This window comes from Xyrauchen texanus, chromosome 40 (assembly GCF_025860055.1).
Source record: "Xyrauchen texanus isolate HMW12.3.18 chromosome 40, RBS_HiC_50CHRs, whole genome shotgun sequence".
NCBI classification, from domain to species: domain Eukaryota; kingdom Metazoa; phylum Chordata; class Actinopteri; order Cypriniformes; family Catostomidae; genus Xyrauchen; species Xyrauchen texanus.
Genome location: NC_068315.1, coordinates 31,275,017 through 31,297,161, shown reverse-complemented (window position 1 = coordinate 31,297,161; position 22,145 = coordinate 31,275,017). Strand labels below are relative to the sequence as shown.

At 36.9% G+C, this 22,145-nt stretch overlaps 2 protein-coding genes across 4 annotated transcripts in view; one reads left to right on the top strand and one right to left on the bottom strand.

The window, feature by feature from the left end:
- The window catches only part of reep3b (receptor accessory protein 3b), a 45,535-nt gene extending 29,109 nt beyond the window's left edge, over positions 1–16,426 (bottom strand). Inside the window, exon 1 of the mRNA XM_052113043.1 lies at positions 16,113–16,426. Within this exon, the coding sequence (XP_051969003.1) occupies positions 16,113–16,144 (32 nt within the window). The 5' untranslated portion in view covers positions 16,145–16,426. The remainder of the gene's footprint in view (positions 1–16,112) is intronic.
- A 3,400-nt stretch (positions 16,427–19,826) lies between these two features.
- The window catches only part of LOC127633752 (probable JmjC domain-containing histone demethylation protein 2C), a 280,588-nt gene continuing 278,269 nt past the window's right edge, over positions 19,827–22,145 (top strand). For all 3 annotated transcript variants that reach the window (XM_052113033.1, XM_052113032.1, XM_052113031.1), the window contains exon 1: positions 19,827–20,132. In XM_052113033.1, the coding sequence (XP_051968993.1) occupies positions 19,998–20,132 (135 nt within the window). In that variant the 5' untranslated portion in view covers positions 19,827–19,997. The remainder of the gene's footprint in view (positions 20,133–22,145) is intronic.

Genomic DNA, 22,145 nt, shown 5'->3' with positions numbered 1-22,145 from the left:
AAACAATACATTGTATTCTAAAGCTGCTTTTTGTATTGTCTTATCAATGATTAACTCTTCTGCTACAAGAATGTAATGCATTTTAATTATCTGAATATTTTTTATTATATAATTTTTTTAATATTTAAAGATAAATATGTAAATATATTGATATAAATATGTATAATCTTTATATTTTGAATTATTGTTACATGAGGGGCTTTCTCAGCAAATATTTGTATATGCGATTGATTAATCGGGACACAATGTAATTAATTTGATTATAATTTTTAATCGATTCACAGCCCCAATAATTATATATTGATATAAATATGTATAATCATTATATATTGAGTTATTGTTATATGAGGGGCTTTCTCAGCAAATATTTGTATATGCGATTAAATAATCGGGACACCATTTTTTTAATCGTTTGACAGCCTGATATATATATATAGCCACCTTTCCATTTACTGTCAGGCAAGAATCAGTCTAAACATGCAGGTGGAAAAATTCTTACACAAATGAAGACAATTTTTTTTTTAAATAATAATTATAATGATGATAATAATCACTGAAATATAAATCATGGTTCAAGGTGAACGTGTTTTTGTATTATTTTATATGGTTTGTATTATTTCACAGGCTGAAAAGTTGCATTCACAATAAACTGCTCTGTGGAAATAAAGTGAACTGAATGCAAAGCATCTCCTGAACTGAGATGTCTGAGGTCATTTGCAGCACTCATAAAAAATACAAATCGGAAGGTAGAAACAAAGATTAAGATCTTTAGATGTGCGTGTTCTACGAGACTGCATGCCTCTGTATCAGTGCATCATATATGCCCATATACGTGTCATCTGTACTTAATAATATAATAAAGAGTGTTTCTTCAAACGTGTGTCTTTGTGTCTACGGACAAATTATTTATTATATTAATTTGATAATAATTGTCTAATAGTAATAATAATTTAATAGATTAATAGGAAAACTAGCCAAATATCATCATGACATGGTCAAAGGCTTCAGCTATTGATGATTACTCTGACCATCATTGATCCCGAGATCATCATCTGTTTGCTCAACCCGAATGTGCATTTCTCTCTATAAATTAACAAAATGGTCAGACAGTCTCTTGCTGTTTTTTCTGACACATTCAGAATCATTACCACTTTTCCCGGTGTCGCTTTGTGCGTGCGCTTGTAAAAATTATATTTTAAAGCCTCATTATTATGGTTTAGTATTTCTCTGTAATGTAGAACAGTGTTGGCAATGTAACTTATAACATATCAGCCCTTGAACTCAAACCATTTTCTGATACCAGCAATTTTAGATTTGGGCACATCTAGCATGCCAATCGCTGACGTTGACGAGATTAACCCCTTAGGTATTGAAATTTGGTACCGAACGACAAGACATTTTTCGATACTCGATTGTTTAGAGGCAATTCAGTCGGTGCCTAAAATGTATTGAACTAGTCATTTATAACATAGTTTGTTATTTTTGAAGCTTGACAGTAACGACCATGACTAACACACAGTATCAGATTTGGATCTGACTCGTCGGACCGATACTTGATCCGTCTAAAAGCTTCAGTATCGGAGCCGATACAGATCAAGGTATCTGATTGGTGCATCCCTAGTTTTCCAAATACACCCCTGTCTGCTGTTGATAAAACAAAGACATAGTCCCACCCCCAACTCACACCATTCGTTGAGTCAGAGTTGTTCTGTCGAGCTGGACAGGTCGCTCAAAACTAAAGAAGAATTTTTAAAGCGTCACAGAGATTGTGAATCAAATTTTTACTTTGGCTTACTTATAGATGACTCTGCATATAAAGCTGGGATAGGAAAAAGCATTTAAACACTAAGCTTTAAATAAGTTTAGGGGCACAAATAATTCAAAAAACAAGCAGATACAAAGATCTGCTGCTGTTAGCATCGGTTTCAATGTGCCACGCAGACTTTTCAGAGATTACACAAGCAGGACACAAGCTTGATGTTTCCAGGATGACAATGCTGCTCTATGAAACCGGTTTCACTTTTATACTAAGGTTTGTGCCTTGAAAAATGCCAATACCCTGAAGGCTTGTTTAAAGTAGCTTTTGGCAAATTTGGGTTAGGCCTAAAGAATTTCCTCTGCATGGAGATGATTTCGAGGGAGTGTGCCAGATCAGACAGTGTTTTTGACTCAGCAGTGCAGCTAAAACGAGGGTCAATTTGTCCTTTTTCCGCTGCCAATTATAGATGATGTGTGACCCAGAAACCCATTTCAATATCACCGAATGAGTACTCAGCTCTCATGTAATTCATACATGCTGTCACAGACTTATTTACGACAGGAAAATACCAGTGATTTCTCCCAACAAAATCATCTATGACCATCTGCTTAAAGGAGCCTTGTTTGTGTTATTTTCTTAGCCAGGCAAGGCCAATAAACAGCAAGAAGTGAGTAGTGCTTGCCTGTGCAAAACTCGATGCCACAATGCAGTTTTCTGTGTTTTTTCAGTGCGTTGCTATGTGGTTGCTACAGTGATGTAGGTGGATGCTGGGCGTTTCAGCACTGCATCACATCGTTGCCAGGACACCAGCAAAAAATTATAATTGTGCAGCGGATGTGATCAGCACACGTTCACAAACTTCTGCTGCATGGTCTTCATCCAAGAATGGCAGAGGTTTATTTTCCTGTTGCTATAGAAACAGCAGAGGCACCAGGCTATAACAATGGTATTCGGCTCCACACATCTCCCCACCCAGCACTATATTTTAAAGATCAGTTACTGTGGTCTGTGCGACTAATAACTAGTAATTTGCATTTATTAGCTGATTGTTTTTATCAGTGTCAAATGAGGAAATTCACTTTCATCTACGATGTTGCTCTGCAATTTAGGAGGAGCCGCAGTTGGCTAGACTGACTGTAGTCACTGGGCAACAGGGTTTTCTCACAATGGACCCTTTACACAGACTGTGATGACAATCCAGACTTATTTTGCAGCATAAATCTAGCAACAACAACAAAAAAATATTCTTTAGTGTACATTTATAATTTTATTAATTGTGTTATATTACCCTGGTATTCTTAAAAAAATAATAATATATATATATATATATATATATATATATATATATATATATATATATATATATATATATATATATGTGTTTTTTTTTTTAAATAGTCACCACTGAAGCGATGGAGTTTCAAATACAGCTGCTGAGGGAGTGACAGTTAGGCTAATTAGTCATGCTTCCCTCTTCAGCCTGCCATAATCCACAGATTCCTATTTTGTAATCTTTTGGAAAGTCGTGGACATGTAATAGTAGGTTTTTATTACTATGTGGAGTAGGATTTTACGTCAATGATCATGGGTGGGGCTACCCAACATAATGCAACAGTAATAGAAATCAAACAACTAAAATCTAAATATGCTATTGCTTATTGTGGCTTTTTAGGACAATTTCATCTCAGATTTACCCTGTTAACAATTGGCATTAATATGCGATCACTGTGATTTAATCAAGCAGACCAGATCTTCACAAAATCAGAACACAGCGTGATTACATTTATCCACATAAAGTAGCTTGCTGTTTATCGCAATTAAACTGCATGCTTTACCACACACATACAGATCATTGCATTGATCTCAAACCACTGGTGATCAGGAACCACCACAACAACAATAATTATGCGAGGGATTCACATCGATGTCAATCCCTCGCTGATCAAAAGCCACCACAACAACAAACAATTGCGGTAAGTCATGGCATCCGCTCATATTATCACTTCGTGCACTGCATGCCACATGCTTACTGTAGCTTCTTACGTCAGCAGTAAGAGATAAATGTAAGGAATTAGTCAGGCTGACGGAGAAGGTTAATGAGTTGGAAACACCCATTCGAATGCTAGTGGAGGTCAGAGAAAGAGAAGCTGGTATATACTGTTTCGGACGTGGGTAGTACAGCGATCAACGCACACACTTTGGTTCCATTAGTAGAGCCCCCGCAGCAGGGCATTTGGGTGACGTCTCGGCAGCATACTTGTATGGCAAAGCAACACCACAATACCTCCCCAGTAAGGATTTCCAATTGATTCTCCCCACTCAGTGATGCACCCACTGAGAATAATTTTAGAAGCACCCTTGTTATTGGTGACTCCATTGTAAGGAATGTGGAAATAAAAACTCCAGCCACTATTGTTAAATGCATTTCTGATGCTAGAGCATCTGACATCAGATCAAAGTTTCAAGTGCTGGCAAATGCCAAGTTAGGGCTTGGTATAACCAGCCACCTCCCGATACGTTACGTATTGCAACAAACATATCACTAAGCAATATATCACAATAAATCAAGATATCATGATTCAATTTAGCTTAATTCAATAATTTCAATTCATTTGGGTATTGTCACGATTCCCTTGTTGTCTGCCCTGGGTTTCACTTGTCCTTGCCAAAAACTACACTTCCCATGATCCCCGGCCCTCATCACCGCCAGCCCTGTGTCATTGTGCTCACCTGATTGTAGTTTGTCATCATCATGTCTCCAGTGTATATAAACCCTGTCTGTTCTCCATTCCCTTGTCGATCGTCAATGTTTATGGATGCTTGTTCGTTATTATTACCCGTGCTCTCCGTCAATGTTAATCCCTGTGTACCCATTGGATGTCTTCCGTGTTTTTGTTTTATTTTCCCATTGTGGAGATTTCCTTTATTCCTGTTTTCAAATTTTTTCAATAAGACCCACTGCAAGTAGATCCTCACCCCTCGTCTGCCTTCCTGCTCATCGTAATAGATATACATTTTGCTTACATAGAGTATGAAAGAAATTATCTTTCAGCTCATGGGGTTATTCATAATACAGGGGACCTTCAATCTTGTTAAATAACAGACATACTGTATCAATTTTATAAATGTTCTCACTAGTTTTTCATCATTTTGGTGACATTTTAGCTTTTTTTAAATTATAGTCCACGTATTACATAAATAAATATGATGTATTGAAATTACATATATTATATTGCATATATACAGTATATTGTTACATGTTTGCTTTTACATGCCTAATTTGTACTATTAACAAATACGTATTAGATATGTAGAACAAGTGCTACAATGGTACTGTCTCTTTAAAACCTGTGAGAGGGACGCCAAGATTGCAGCATTCAGCAGTATAATAAATCACACTAGGACATGCCACTTCGATTAATTGTCCATTTCAGTGTAAGGACTAACAGATCATGTGCTCAAAATAAGCCTGCGAGCATTTTAAAGCAGTCGTGTATCACGCGCTGGTACTGGATAGACTCGGTGCTCGGTACTAACGGTACTGCAGAAACACTGGTATCTTTACATCTTTTAAGTATTGACTTTGTACCGAAGTACCGGTACTTTTGACAACACTACTCCCAGGTATATGGAGACTGGCGGTGTGTGGGCATCACAAATATTTCAGCTCAGATTATATCAGATATTACACTTAATCTGCAGTGTCTTGTGGATGCATTTAATAAAATGAGATACTTGCTCCAATCTTGCAAATAAAACTGTCCCAAAAGCAGGTAGAGGTCATTCAGTTGCTCCATCATGACGAGGCGGCTCCCTCATGATAATGCGAATTTGGTAGTGGATGGAAACGCACAACAATTCATATTTAAGTCTAATTTTTAGAAATGCACTTAAAAAATGCTAAACATTTTGGATGGAATCCCAGCATGTGGCAAGTCTTGATAGATTTATGTAAACAAAGTACAGAATGCTAGTGCTGCAATTTCAAGATTCAATTTATTTTCATTAAGCATTTAAACGGTTTACAAGATAAAAAATATTTCACTAAAGGGCCAAGACTGCAACAGAAGAACATTTACAAACGGGGAAACAGCCAGGTATACATTAGCCTGCATTAGCCCTTGAAGAGAGGAGGGGGCATAACAAAAGTGGGTGGGATTTGTGTGACATTGACCTGAATGCAAATATGATGGCTAGAATTGGTTTCTTTATTTCTTTTTATCCCCCTTTCTCCCAATTTAGAATGCCCAATTCCCACTACTTATGAGACAGTCAATCCGTGCAACTTATCACGTGGCATGTTGTGCACGACACCGCAGAGACTCTGCATGTGGAGGCTCATGCTACTCTCTGCGATCCACGCACAACTTACCACTCACCCCATTGAGAGCGAGAACCGCAAATTGTGACCATGAAGAGGTCTCATGTGAATCTACCCACCCTAGCAATGGGGCTAATTTGGTTGCATAGGAGACCTGGCTCGAGTCACTCAGCACACCCTGGATTCAAACTTGTGACTCCAGGGGTGGTAGTCAGCATCAATACTCGTTGAGATTCCCAGGCCCTCCTAGAACTGGTTTTCGTTTACACTGATATCCAATCACACTGTGTCCCCAACTATCTTTGGGATCAGGACAAGCAGATCTGAACACAAATGCGTTTACACTTGTCTTTTCAAGTGTAAATGGGGCCATAGATAGATCCTTATACAAAGACAGAACCTGTTGATAAGGAGTCTATATACATTACATTTTGTGAGTTTAGAACAAACAACTAAAGATTAAAACTTAAATCTCCTTCATTTAATGAACCTTCCTTAAATTGAATTACTAGCCTACTGCCAATGTGGTATTAATCGCATCCAGTCTTATCACCAACATAGCAACAGCCCTGCTAATTTTTAGATATCGCCATCATGTAGTTTACTGCTGACTCATCCTCCACTCCGGTTATATTGAAACCAAATACATTTCCAAGAAAAGACTACAAAAACAAGTCTGGCTCTATGAATAATGAAATATGCAGGAGGGAAAATAATACAACAGTCCATCCTCTCTTTACCAGTAAAAGCTATTCAGTGTATTAACCTAAGCTATTTCACATTTTAGTATGAAATAATATTGGTAAATATGTGTTCAAATGTGGATCTGGGCTAAAGTCGCTTCAAAAAGCAGGAATATTGAAGAGTAATAAGAGGAGTTGTCCAGTTTGGGCACTATGACCAAAATAACTATTTTGCTGGAATTTCAAGGAAATTGTTTAAATATTAAATAACCATGAGGTAATGCCTACAGTTGAAGTCAGAAGTTTACATACAAAGTGAACTGTGCCTTTAAGCAGCTTCTGATAGGTGTACTGAGTGGTGTACTGTGGATGTATTTTAAGGCCTACGTTCAAACTCAGTGCCTCTTTGCTTGACATCATGGGAAAATCAAAAGAAATCTGGTCAAAAGTCTGGTTCATCCATGGGTTCAACACCCAAAGGTACCACGTTCATCTGAACAAAAAATAGCATGCAAGAGATGAACGTAGTTTGGTGCAAATCAATCCCAGAACAAAAGCAAAGTGCCTTGAAAAGATGCTGGAGGAAACAAGTAGACAAGTATCTACATCAACAGTAAAACAAGACTGATATCGACATAACCTGAAAGGCAGCTCAGCAAGGAAGAAGCCCACTGCTTCAAAATGCCATAAAAAAGCCAGACTACTCTTTGCAAGTGCACAAGGGGACAAAGATCTTACTTTTTGGAGAAATATAATCTGGTCTAATGAAACAAAACTTTAACTATTTGGCCATAATGACCATTGTTATGTTCAGAGGACAAATGGTGAGGCTTGCAAGCTCAAGAACACCATCCCAACCGTGAAGCATGGGGGTGGCATCATCATGTTGAGGAGGTACTTTGCTGCAGGAGGGACTGGAGCACTTCACAAAATAGATGGCATCATGAGGAAGGAAAATTATGTGGATATATTGAAGCAACATCTCAAGAAATCAGCCAGAATGTTAAAGCTCGCCACAAATGGGTCTTCCAAATGGACAATGACCCCAAGCATACCTCCAAAGTTGTAAGAAAAATGGCTTGAGGACAAAGTCAATGTATTGGAGTAGTCATGACAAAGCATCAATCCGATAGAAAATTTGTGGGCAGAACTGAAAAAGCGTGTGTGAACAAGGAGGCCAACAAACCAGACTCAGTTACACCAGTTCTGTCAGGAGGAATGGGCCAACATTTCAGCAACTTGTTGTGAGAAGCTTGTGGAAGGCTACCAAAAACGTTTGACCCAAGTAAAACAATTCAAAGCAAGGCTACCAAATATAAGTGTATGTAAACTTTTTAACCACTGGGAATGAGATGAAAGAAAGTCTACTTTTATTCTGACATTTCACATTCTTAAAATAAAGTAGTGATCCTAACCGAAAGTTTAAATGTATTTGGCTAAGGTGTATGTAAACTTCTGACTTCAACTGTATGTCTGGACAGACCAGTGAAATGAACACTTAACAGATGGAAAATATAAAATACTGTATACAATATATTAAAATTTGAGGAGCAACATTTAAAGCCATTGTGAAATAGGAGACAAACGCATCCATGTAAACAATTGAAGTTCATCATTGCTCAGCAACCTAAATAACTAAACTTCGCTTCGTGTTACACCTCTTAATAATAGGTTCTTCCTCATCTTGACTTTTTTGTTACACATTTTGCTCTGTATTTTCACACTGCTTTATGTTTTGTCCTCAAACTAACACATAAATAACGGAATGTATTCCTGCCCACTGACAGCCATTTAAAAAGATCTACCACAGTATAAACGGTATAACAAAATGTGAACCGCTTGAGACATTTCCACCATCGCACAGCAAATGAATGTTTCTTCAATTTTAGGCACTGTCATATCCCAAAACTGGGTTATATGAAGGTGACATAAAAACAGACTTGAAAGGTTTTTACCAGGCCTTTATAACTTATTTAGGATACTTTTCAAATGCCTTTTATGTATAAAATGTATTGTCTTATGCTTGTCCCAGACTCAGACTCTCAATAATAAATTTTTCAAAAATGATGTTACACAGTTGTGGCAACATTTCCATCAGACCAAAGTTATTTTCAAAAGTTAGCGTACTTTGTTTACCACGTCAACAAAGGAGTGAGTGAAGTGCATGCCCGAGATGAAAAAAGTGATGTGTAAAGAAAACCAGTGTAAATATCACTTGGGAGCAGTGTTGGGTAACGTTACTTAAAAAGTAACTTGTTCGAATATTGCTTTACTCCTTAAAAAAGTAACTTAATTAATTAAAAAGTAAAGCGTTAGGAAAGTAAAACGTTACTTTTGCATTACTTTTTTCTCACAGCCACTTTCTCTTCTGCTATGCTATGCATTCCATACAAATAAGCATGTTTTTAATTGCATACGAGACATTACAGGTGAGCTATCTACTTTACAACACTCATGTCGAAACAACAAAGTAAACAAACAGATATTTAGAAAGAAGGTCTTCACGTCATATTAATAAAAAGAATATATGCATTTAGTTTTTCCATCACCATGTCAGCCAATATGAATAATGTAGAATAACCACTCTCTTACCTAAAGCAGCAAAGTCCAACACTTGAACCTGCATCGTATACATCATCATGTTCATCTTGAGATGTTTTTCAAAAGTCAGGATCACATTCAGTGGGGAATGCCAGTGTAACATGTTCAAGGAACAGGTCATAAATAAATAAATATTTTTCTTTCTCCCCAATCTGGAATGCCCAATTCCCAATGCACTAAGTCCTTGTGGTGGCATAGTGACTCCCCTCAATTAGGGTGGCAAAGGACGAATCTCAGTTGCCTGAGACCGCGCATCTTGTCTCATGTGGCTTGTTGAGTGTGTTACCGCGAACACACAGCGCGTGTGGAGGCTTCACGCCATCCACCGCGGAAACCACGCACAACTCACCACACACCCCACCGAGAGCGAACCACATTATAGCGACCATGAGGAGCTTCTCCCATGTGACTACACTCACTAACAACCGGGCCAATTTGGTTGCATAGGAGACCTGGCTGCAGTCACTCAGCACGCCCTGGGATTTGAACTTGCTAACTCCAGGGGAGGTAGTCAGCGTCTTTACTTGCCCCTTTAAATTAATATTTTTCACTTAAGTCATCTCAGTGCATGCTTGTTTTGAGTTGAGCCACATTAAGTACAGATGCCACAACTTTAAAGGCGCATTTTAATAAACTTGAATGGAATTGTTTTTAATGCTACCAAAATGTCATAAAAACATTTTGTTTCATGAATCAAACTACTTTTTTTATAAAACAAAAATGTTGAATCTTTTTAGAAACCAAGACATTTTCTCTGCACACAACTGATGTAGAACGTTGCTCGGAGCCACTGATCCAGAGTCAACAGGGAGAGCTGTAACATGGAGCAGATTAGCAGCATAATTCAGTGAATTGAGTGAGTATTTCACCCTATATATCATCCCATGGCCAGTGGAAGACTAATCTTATAATCCCTCTGCTCGACAGCATTTCACTCAACCGAATGTTGACCTCAAAATACTCTAAAACACAAAATGCGCATGCGCTTTAGCGAGTTGATTGACAGGCAATGTCTGTATCTAAAAGGTGATTGGCTCCTTTACTGCAAGGAGCCAAAAAGTACCTTTCTACATCCATTGACTGCTAAGTGCCAGAGTTTCTTGGTTGGGTGTTCCCATTTCTGCCATTAATTTAAATAGAAGTGACTCGTCTCTGTATGCTAACACTCTAGTCTCTGGCCTCACACTCTATAGAAATACAATACCCATCATGCACTACGTGTCTTCCCTGAAGTTTGCACACTTTTACTCCTGATTTCTTGCATTACAGGGACAGCAGAGGTGTATAAAAGGGTTACTTTATTTAAAAATGAACTCCGATCTTATGGTGTAAAATAAAAAAAATATTGCATTACTTTACAATTACGCAATACTGCTTGCGAGCACAATATTTTTATTGGCCGTCATCTCCAGTAAACACATTTTTTAAATACAGCGAGTGTGTGAAAAAAAGTTAACAAGACTTAATATTCTAGAGGTCCACAGTGGTAAAAAAGTGCCAAAAACACCCATCATATCACCTAGCCCTACAGTTATATAATAAAACCATCAAGTATGATCAACTTGTTAGTTTAGCATTCTTCTAGCTTGAAGGCTTTGATTCTCCTCACTGTATGCCTGTGGTCTCTCCCTTACAAAACAGTACCTACACAGCCCCTATGAAAAACAAATAAATGTGCAGCACAACAACATTTAATTGTTTTCACAACAACAAGTTGGTCTTCCTCCAGTGGACCCCTGCAGAAAAGGAACCTGCAGCGAGTGGTCTTAAAAGTATTTTCATGAAGCGGGGTATCACTCTCAGGGTGTGCAGCTGAATAAATAAAACCTTCAGATGGGCCATGACACTCTGTTTTAGGTCAACTTTGAGTTTCCTGCAAAGAAACGGTGAGGCAACGCTCAATCTGACTTCAGTGTGGACTGAATACTGCTTGGAGCCAGAAACTGTGAGTCTCCAAACCCACATCTGGTTCAGCTCTCTGGACTGGAATCGATTTTCCCATACAAACACAAAAAAATAAAGCCTGACAGGGTGAATAGCCAATCAGCTTTATAATGGTTTAATTTTCCAAATCACTAGACGTTGACTTCGCAGTTTTACAATAAATTCCACTAATCTGTCAATTATTTTGATTGGACAAGTGGGGTTCCAAAAGTAAAATATTTTTGGGAAGTTTTATTGTTTGTATCACCTATAAAGCTGTTCAGGCAGTAGTCCACAAACCCAGAAGAGAACTTGCCATGGGTTCCCTGTGGATTTTCCTATGGGTTTTATAATGGGAGTTTAGGATTTATAAGTAAAATAAGGTCTGTGGTTCACATTACTTCATGATTTGTGGACGGTTTGTTCTACAACATAAATTACACACAGTCATACCTCAAGCGTGAATTCTGAAGCCGTACTGAAGGAACATCTCTTTTTTTTTTTTTTAACACCCATGGATAACACCCATGTGTCATCAAGTAATGCTAACCATTTTTTTTAGGGCCCCCCCATACAATTGATTTTCATTGATTTAAGTTTCTTAAATTCTGTCCTGTTATTTACAGTACACTTTAAATATTGATGAAATTAACAAATGCAGTAGGGCTCCTACAGTATCTATGCAAGGGTTTTGTGAAATTCGGCAAAGTGTTCAGGCAGTTCTGGCTCAAGCTGCTATAGCTTTCTAACTTTTCTTTATGATGGGGTGTGTGCCATTCAGAAGTAATCATTCCTATACCCTATTTCCTTCAAAGACTACTGTATATTGTGAGAGCTTGTGAATGGCTGAAAGGTGTGGGGCTAAAGAAATAGTGGTAATTTGGTCATTTTTGGGGAAATTCAGTTTGGAATGACACCGCAGCTTGGCTACCAATATCATTCTTCCATCGAAAAGCCCTGCAAAGTAATTATTTAAGCCTTTTGAAAGTGTCCTAAAATCCCCTAGACTACATTACATTGACAGAATAGTTAAATGAGCATAGAATCTATTTTGGAATGTTTGTGATTTCAAGATTCGTATGTCAAACTTACACATAAGCCCTTTAATCTGCTTTGAGATTGCTCTATCCTTTCATTCTTACTGTTAAACGTACAAATTTCTATTTAATTTAAAACAATTTGAAACTTTCAGATAAAGTTTTGTCAAACCAACATTATAGTTTGTTTCAACAAACTATACGTTATTCGGGCCAGTTGCTAGAACTGTCAATTGCCTGATCGGGCCAGTGCTGCATTTATAACATTAGTGCAAGAAAACAAGTGAGAGAGCACAACAATTACACAATGCGAACGAAGTCTTCTAACCGACGAGTGTGTGCGAGTATATTTATCTCGCAAAGACGCGCAAATGCATAATACACTGGAGGTGAGAAGCGAATAACGTATAACGTGCGAGTAAAGGCTAGCCGGTGGACTTTCTGGTGCCCCCCTAGGGAGTTGGTCCCCTAAGCAGACTGCATAGTCTGCTTTTTGGGATCGGCGGTCTGAGTAAACCGCAAATTGGAACACACACACAAAAAAACATCATCTCTCTCCGTGCAGCGTAGTCTGTTTAACGTTCATGTGCTCTTGTGAAGAGACAGAGCGCTAGTTTTTTCTGTAAGAACACATTTTCTATCATTAATTCGCCTTTAGAGATGAAGCGCTGAATGAGACGTAATAAACTTTGTTAAACCCCAGTTATACACGTGTCTGGAAATCACAAGCTGCTCAATATCCAGAATGCAAGTATACATTTAATTATGTAATGTTTCAAAACGTAAACATGATAATGGCGTTTGATATGAAAAGAAGCAAGATCATGGCTATTATTATCATCAGAGTTGTTTAGCTGCAGGGTGAAGATGAATATTCAAAATAGTCTACGTCATATCATCCTTATGAAACACCAGTTACATTTCTCATTTCTGGACCGTACAGGGATTTTTGTTTTTGTGCATCAGGCTGTGTTGGTCTTTAGGTTGTCTGATTTCATGTTATATACACATTCTTAATTCACAGATTATGCCTAATATCTCCCTAATTTATATTACAAGCCACAACCGATTTGGTAGCAAGTCTCTTCTCAGGGATTCATATGTTTATTACACTCAGACAATAATCACATCTTTAACTCTGTGTGTGAATACATTACACAAGGGCAAAAGTTGCATGACAGCATGACTAAACAGGTAACTAAAAACCCATCATCTGCACAACAGAACTCTTTGCTTAAAAACATGTGTAAATGGCAGGACGGCCGAGGTTAAAATTATGTATTTATGAATTTATATCTGTAAAGCGCAAATATGGGATTACATGGCATAAATCAAATCTTGCAAATTATAAATGTAATTCAGTTTGGGGGGACATTGTCTTAAAAATGTAATATATGTAAAAAAAATTATAATCTTTGGACACATTTTTATAGCCATGGTGGTTAAATCAGCTATTTATCTGACCGGGCCAGTAGAAAAAATCCTTATCGCTGATCCCTGCAATATATATAGCAGAAAAACTAAATATCGCAATGTCAGTTTTCCAACATTGTGCAGCCCTAAAGGTAACTATTTTGGAAATTATTTGTACAAGATCTTGTAATTCCAGAAGAGCATGGAAAATGTTACCATTATAAACATTATAAGATTAAGGAGTGGCTCAAAAAAACTTAATTAGTAACAGGAAGGCAAAAAGGTCCTATTAGAGTACTGGGGGCCCTCTTATGGCACTTTTCCACAGCACGTTACGGTTCGACTCTACCCGCTTTACTTTTCTGAGCTTGTATTTCCACTGCTGTTTAGTGCCGCCTCAACATGGGTGGGATTATAGGCTGATCATCATAGATACGCCACCTCTACTGCGTGACATCATCTTAAATGCGACACAAAACAAACAATAACACGACCACTAGCTGTTAGATACTAGCTCATTGTGCTGAATAAAGCAGTTGTTGCATGGTGATTTTACACATGTCTAACAGTTAAATTGGCCTGGTTGTTTTAGAAGCAAGCTTTCCAGTAGCTGGTCAATTAAATAAAGTGAAGCTTTAAAGTGGAGTATAAAGTTAACGAACCATTCTCCATCGTGGACTACAGCCGTGGCGGAGTCTAGGGCACTCTCCCTCCCATTGCTTGCCGGTCTAGAAAGTGTCCATTTGGTCGACACACTTCCACTTCTCCTTGATGGTTCTGTAATCACTTTTTATTTTTTTTTATTACTTTTCCCTACATTATTGTGCGGCTAACAGCTGAGACACTTCCTGAAAGACATTTTCGTTTTTTTTTCTTAGCTAACGAGAGGAACGTCTGCACCTTGTTTATTGACCATGGCGTGGTTTTTGCGCACAGCCATTTCTTTGAACAAATTATACTGCTATCGCTGTAGCTAACTTTAAAACTAGCGGGTTGATGTCCTGTGTTGAAAATCCAGTGACGCTGGTAGTGGCGATTCCCTCTGTCCAATCAGCGATCAGCAGGGTTTTGATGTCACATTTAGTATCGGCTCGGCTCGCTTGGAACCTCGACCGAGGTGGTACTAAAACAAGTACCAGGTACTATCCACAGTGGAAAACCCCCAAAAAGCGAGCAGAGTCGAGTTGTACCGTGCAGTGGAAAAGCCCTATTAGTCACAGGGGCCATGTTGAGGGGGCCTTGTATAAGCTGTGGGTCCCACATACTTAAGCATATACAAACATTTGTTTTCAAAGCTGATGGGCCAAGAGATCTTGCAGTCCTGAGCCCCCCAGGCCCCTGGTAGTCAAGGGCCTGGTCCCATATGCCTGTCAAATATCACTGAAATAGGTTCCATAAAATATCACACCTGCCTCTAACAGACCTAAGCTTGGCAAAGAGTGGGGGGGGAAACTTCTGTGTACCTCAGTTCTCAGAGGCCAGACTGGTTTGCAAATTGAAAGTTAAGTTAGAGAAACAGGGAAAAACAAATGAATATGTTTAGCAAAACATACCGCCAACTTCATTTTAAAGACTACTCTGTGCTTTAAAGTTCAAATATAGGCAAATAAAGCAAACAAAACGGCTACGGAACCATGCAGAAAAGCACAATTTCAGACAAAAACGGTGTGGTCTCAATTTCTCTCTTCATTCTGCCATACACTCAAGAGTTATTGTCCTATATTTAAACCTTTACATTGCATATGCTAATGCATCCGAACCACAAAATTACAACCTTAAACTATAAAGTTTGATTTTAAATGGTACTTGCTAGTTTCTGTATCTAATTGTATCTTCTAAATTGCCTTCCCCTGACTGACTCACGAAAGATCACGAAACAAAATAAAGGTACTGTTTCTGATGTTTGCAAATGAGCTATCACACAAGGGCAGACACATCAACAATACCAAGTGCGGTCTATTTATCAAATAATGTTTTATATAATAATAATATATTTTAAAATTAGATTAAGTGTAAATTAACAATAAAAGATGGGAAGAGTTAAATGAGAGGAGTCAGAACAGACAGCTCCACCTAAGCCATAAACCCGAACAACCTCTATTCTAAGTCAGTACAGGGCGTCAACACAAAAAGACACATCACATTGACATCTTATATTGAACAATATCAACATAAACATAATAGTTCTTACAATCATTAAAAAAAACTTACATTGATCCTTCCGTCATGTTTTAAACTATTAAATCACTCCGGTTGAATAGGTAGGCTAGAAAAGACCACACATCTAGTTTTACAATCTACAAACGTGCAGTCATTTTCTTACAGATACAAAACAATAAAACAATGAAAAAACGAACTACTTAAATTACACTTACACGACAGATCTTGATATTATCCAGGACACCATATTTTCCAGAGGACTGAAGTCAAGCGGGGTGAGTGAGGCCACAACCACTGGAGAGAGGGAGAGAGAGATGCTAGCTAGGCTAACCTAACTTCAGCGTTCAACTTCAAACGAGAACAAACATCAACGGCCTCCTAAATTACTCTGTATTAAACCCAGACATCTCGCCTACCGCGTATAAAACTAACTTTACATAACATATAACATGAGTTAAATGTATCACATTCTAACTGTGCCCATATTTTTCGAGCTCCCGACCAAACCAACGCCGCCGTTAATGTAAAAGGTGCGCTTTGCCGTTGACGTGAGGAATAATTTGATTTAAGGGACCCGGCTTTCTTCGTGTGTGATTGGCTATTAGGTTTTATTTACATGAAACTCATACAGTGGTTGGTTAGATTAATGCCCGTCAAGTGACGTCATTCAATGACGTGATTTCACTTTTTCAGCGCATTAGATGATGATTGGTTGATAGACTCTGCGACGAGATACTGCCCAATAAAATGCAAAAGTGTTGAAAAAAAAAAACGATGATCTTGTTTACGTTTTAATACAATAACAGCAGACTAGAATATAAGGTGAATTTCTTTCTTTTTTTTAAATAGCTTTTGCTTTTAAATACGTAAATGTAAGACTTTATTTTTTTTTCTGAAAATATATTTAACATCCATCCATCCATCCATCAACTTACTTCATTTCAACTTCATATGCCAACTCAATTTTCAAATTAGCATCCCGAAAAGTAAAGGCTTGGTACACACAGAGAGAAAACACAGAATAAAAGCTGTTTCTTAAATATTATAATTTATATCCAAACATTTGAACAGTGGTCTCTCTTAGTAAAGTTTTTCACAATCACTTTGGCTTATTTTTATTAAACAGTCTCAAAATTCTCTAAACTGTATGTGCAATCGGCGCAACTGTTTTATGGGACATCACAACTCTTTTGCATGTCTGCAAAATTTAGTAACTCACCCAAAACATATAATTCATGCTTCAAAACCTAGTTATTGTGTCAGTAAATTGTCCAATGCCACCTAAATGAAAAGTTTTTTTGTCATCATGTAAGCCGTACTGGTCGAAATGTTTAGATGTTTTTTCACCATGACAGTCAACCCTGCAAATGTTTGTTATATACAAATTTAAAAAAAAAAATTGTTGACACTGACTGCTTACTGTACTATACAAGAATGTCAATTTTGTCTAGATGAATGCTATTGTGTATGACACTGAGCTTTTTAGATACCAATTTCAACAGTAGGTAAAAGTTTACTGGGAAATGTCAATACTGTATAATATTGTAGTACATAGAAACAGGATATGCACATTTTTATGTATACATTAAACATATTTTTGTAGCAATGTGTTACATGTAAACAGATAATTCACATTTGCAGGTCCATTTTTACAAATTTCTTACATGTAAAGTCATAAGGAAAATTGCCACAAAATGACATCCATGCAGAAAAAAACCTGCAACAATAAATAAACATTCCATGTCATAGATATTTACATTTACATTTATGCATTTGGCAGACATTTGTGGAATATACATGTATGTCTGACAGATTTTGATAATTGAATGGATAATTTTGCTTGTGAAGGCTCACATGATGAAAGAATGTTTTGAAGTTGTAAAGAGTATGACAATTTCACTGAGAATCAACTCATCAGTTTTGATCAGCAAGTCATGTGCATTTAGTTATTGTGCAAACTGTAGACAACTGTACTTACTTTTTTGCACACATGCACACTATTTGCTTAAATTAAGAAAATCAAATCTGGTATGAACAAGAAACAAGTTGTTCAGAGAAACTAAATGTTAATAATAAAAAAAAAGATAATTCTCATTCAAGAATTATGCGATTGAAAAAACTGCTATTCATGAATATGTTTAAGATGAGAGAGTTGTTTTCCTCTTTACAGGTTGATGTTATTAAACATGTTGACAATGTAATTTTCTCTTTGTGTATTTAGTACATACCGGGGTCATAATTACTTCACTTTTTACACTTAGCAGCAGGTAATTACTTCTTTCATCTATAGCCTTTCTTTCATCTATAAAATGTTTCATGTTTACATAAAAGGGCATTGAAGTGCCATTATACATTAAATTCAACCATGCAGTCATAGTGCGGATTGCAAACACATATTACATACAAATTGCATGTAAATAAACAGTGTGCAAAAATATATTTGATGTGTAATGGTAACTATTGTTTAACCAAGCAAGATGTACCTTTTGATAAATCAGATTTTGAGTAATCTATTACACAGGTTGTCTCCTTGAAAAACAATAAACGAAGTGGACAAATATAGAAAGTGCTGTTCAAGAGTCCACACTTAAAATATGGCTTTCAAAATCTAATTTAAACCTCAAAATAAACTAATATGTAAAATGAACAAGATATATGTAGGATTCTGCACTGTTTCTGAAAGTTTGTAACACTTTTCATGTTAACTCCTTTGTACAGAAGGTCAGATTTCCATTGTATGCTGTCATTAAAGCAAAAGAGGACATACCAAATACTAGTAAATTATGGAATTCAAGTTAATTTTTCAATTCACACTTTCACTCAAATTGAAATGCAAATGTATTTGTTTATGTTTATTTGTATTTATTTTTTGCTACATTAGAAAAATGCAAAATATAAGTATTTTGACAAGTGGACTTTTGAATGGCATTGTACTGTATATTTCTGCTATTTGCATTGACATGATTTTGTTGGGAGTCTGGTACAGTAGTAATTCTCTCCACTGCTGTTTGCAATCATTGATGTTGATGTTCAAGAGTTTGTAAATTGAAATCGTGCTTTGCTGCATTAGACATGTTGGTCACTCACAGATTAGCTGTCCTGCTCTGAGCAGTGTCTGCAGAACCAGACAGGCCTAACAACCATCTCAGTGAAACAGTCTATGATTTGTGATTCTATCAGCCAAGAGATATTTGTCTCATCTTCTGCTATAACCTAAAGGTGACACTGGACTGATTGTTTCCAGTAGACATGCTTCCCTTACATAAGCACTCCTCTCATGCTCATCAAGAAACAGCCCATAAGCTCAGCTACAAGGCAGCTTTATAACTAACAAAAGAGTGAAACACAATTAGACACAAAAAGTAATAGCTATATTCACACTCACATTTTATCTGTGTGACTGTGTGAGAGAATGGAAACAAATAAAATGATTGTACAATTTCTATTATTTCTCATTTATTAATAAATCAAATAGATAGACAGACAGACAGAAAGACAGATGGATAGATAAATGGATATATAGATGCTGAAAATAATACTTATTAAGTAAATACAAATAATAAATGTAAATAAGCTGTAAATATAATAATCTATAAATAATAAAATTATATATATATAATTAGAAATTCAATAATTGAATATAGTGTATTTTCAGAAAAGAATCATGTCTAGTAAAGCCAATAGTTTTCTATTTATTTTGATGTTCATTATTGCTGCTCAACCTAACACAATAACAACCGAACACTAGACTGTCGAAAGCAGAGAAGGATTCAGTCTCCCATTGAGAATGAATGTGTCTGGCGGACGTAGAAATCTCCCTGATGCGGTTTTACATGGACATTGTGCGTTGTGTAAGGCGGAGGGATACCAGTTTTACGTTAGCAGTGATCCGGTTCAGTGTTCAGTTTCACGGAGCGCGAGAGCGACCATTCGCGGGTGGAGGCTGAGAGAAATTTAAATACCCCGGGTTGCGGTCGACACGCAAAAAGGCGAAAAAAATCTCGGTTGTTGCTTTCTTTTTTGTTCAGTACGCAGTTTTAACGGTGTAAATGTGCGGTAGGTAGGGCGAGAGTGTTGAAGTTTTTGAGGGTTTTTCTGCCATGGTGGTCGGGAAGCGGTTCCTCTGCGTGAGCGGCGAGGAGCCCCTGGATCCCGCGCACATCGCGCGCTGGTCATGGCGAGCCGGAGTCATCCGAGCCGTCACTCACCGCGACCACGACAATCCCGAGTTGACGGTAAGACAACGGCAGAAATACTGAGAATGATACATATTACGAGCTGAAAATCTAAGTGAGGATATAGAGTTGTGAAATAGCACATTAAACGTCGGGTTATTCATACTACGTTTTGGTACATGGAAACTGGCTGGAAGTCAGTCAAGCAATGGAGTCGTGGAATAGAGCTCTATTTGGATCCGAGGAAACGTCGGGGAATTTTAACATTATTTGGGAGTTATAATATTATTTGTCAGCTGGTGACTTTTGTACCTTGGTAGTCGGAATTTAAAAATGTCAATTTAGATATTAGCATTCATTTGTTGTACGTTGACTTGATGACGATTAATAAGAGAGAGTCTATTCAAGGACAGCTTTACTGTTTTGCAGCAGGATTTCTCTTTTGAAAACATCTAAAATTCTTATATCTTTAGGATCTTTCCCTGTGAGCTTGTTTGTTGCAGTTTTTCCTTAGACTTCAGTGTAATCGTGGTGGTACATTTCGCAATCTAGTATTTTACAAACAGATGGACCAAATGTAAGACATCTGTGTAACTGTTTAGGGCCATAAAACAATTCTGACCTATTGTTATTCATGATTATATAGTTTAGTGACTTCCCAGGCCTTCCATAATGGTTCTAGGTAATTTAGAGGTATTAGTATGTCAGTGGTAAATGTAATAACACATACATGCACCCAACCCCCAAATAAATTTGGTAGTTTCAGCATTTATAATACAGATAACAAGTCTTTATTATAAGCTTATTTGGCACATCTAAGGTGCCTAATGGTCTCTACTCCTGTTTAAAAATTCTAAAATATTAAAATCCTATTTATATAATATATATAACAAATCACAGTAATTAGTTAAGGCTAGGAAGTAGAAATAATCTGTAAATGTTTCAAATGTAGACCTTCACACTAATTTATCATCCATCTGAACCAAAAAGAAGTGTGATCTTTGATCATTGCGATTGTGTCAGAAGCATGTGTTAAGAGATGAATGGAGCGGCTCCTGTCATTGTGTGTATAGAGAGAGTAAGTGTGTACAGTACGCTGCCGTTTGTTTTCAGGGCTGTGTCCTGAGGTCACCAACTGTACCGCTGCTAATCAGCACAAAGAATTTTCCACACTCAAGAGCCTGCCTGCAGCTGAAAGTTAAAGCTTTAAATGTCCACTGTTCCTTTAGATCTTTTTTAAAGAGAGAATTTGAAAACTTATAGTCTGGTCGGGCAGCTATGTGTTAGAGGAAAATAAGAATATCTTGAAAAAGAATAGATTTCCACTTGTCATTTGAAAGTCTTTTTATATAGAGAGAGATACTTTAAAACACAAGGCTTTAGTGCAACCATTTATGCACAAACTGTCGACAATATTCACTAGCGATGCACCGATACCACTTTTTCTCTTACGATTCCGATACTGGAAATCTCAGTATCGGCCGGTGCCGATACCAGTGTTGTTTTTTGCATAATCAGTTTAGAATATCTTTACATTATTGTGTGGAACTTATTGGGAGTACTTTTTAATATGTTAAGAAACACAAACCTCTAACTACACATTATTTCAATTTAAATATACAGCCTATTAAGAAAGACTTTATTGTTAACTACTGGATAATGTAGCAGCAGAATTAACAGTAATTCCATTCTTCAAGTCTTCAGTAGAAAGGAAACCAGTGTTTTTTTTTTCTTTTCTTTTCTTTTTTTCTTTCTTTTTTTTCCCTTAAAAATGTTTCAACTTGCATCTGGACTTCAGGACTAAAGGATTCAGATCTCTTTTTTGTTCAATTTAGTTTTAAGACATCAGTTCACTTTTCATTCACACAGTTAATTTTTTGAATATAACATAAATATTGTTATACATTTTAAACATATACTTATGATGAAAACAATAATAATAATAAATTGTTATTATTATTATTATTATTATTATTATTATTATTATTATTGACTTCTAAACTCTCCAGGAAGTCCTTTATGTGTCTGTTTGTAGGCAAGTTCACAGTAGTTTAAATCGCTTCTTATTCAAAT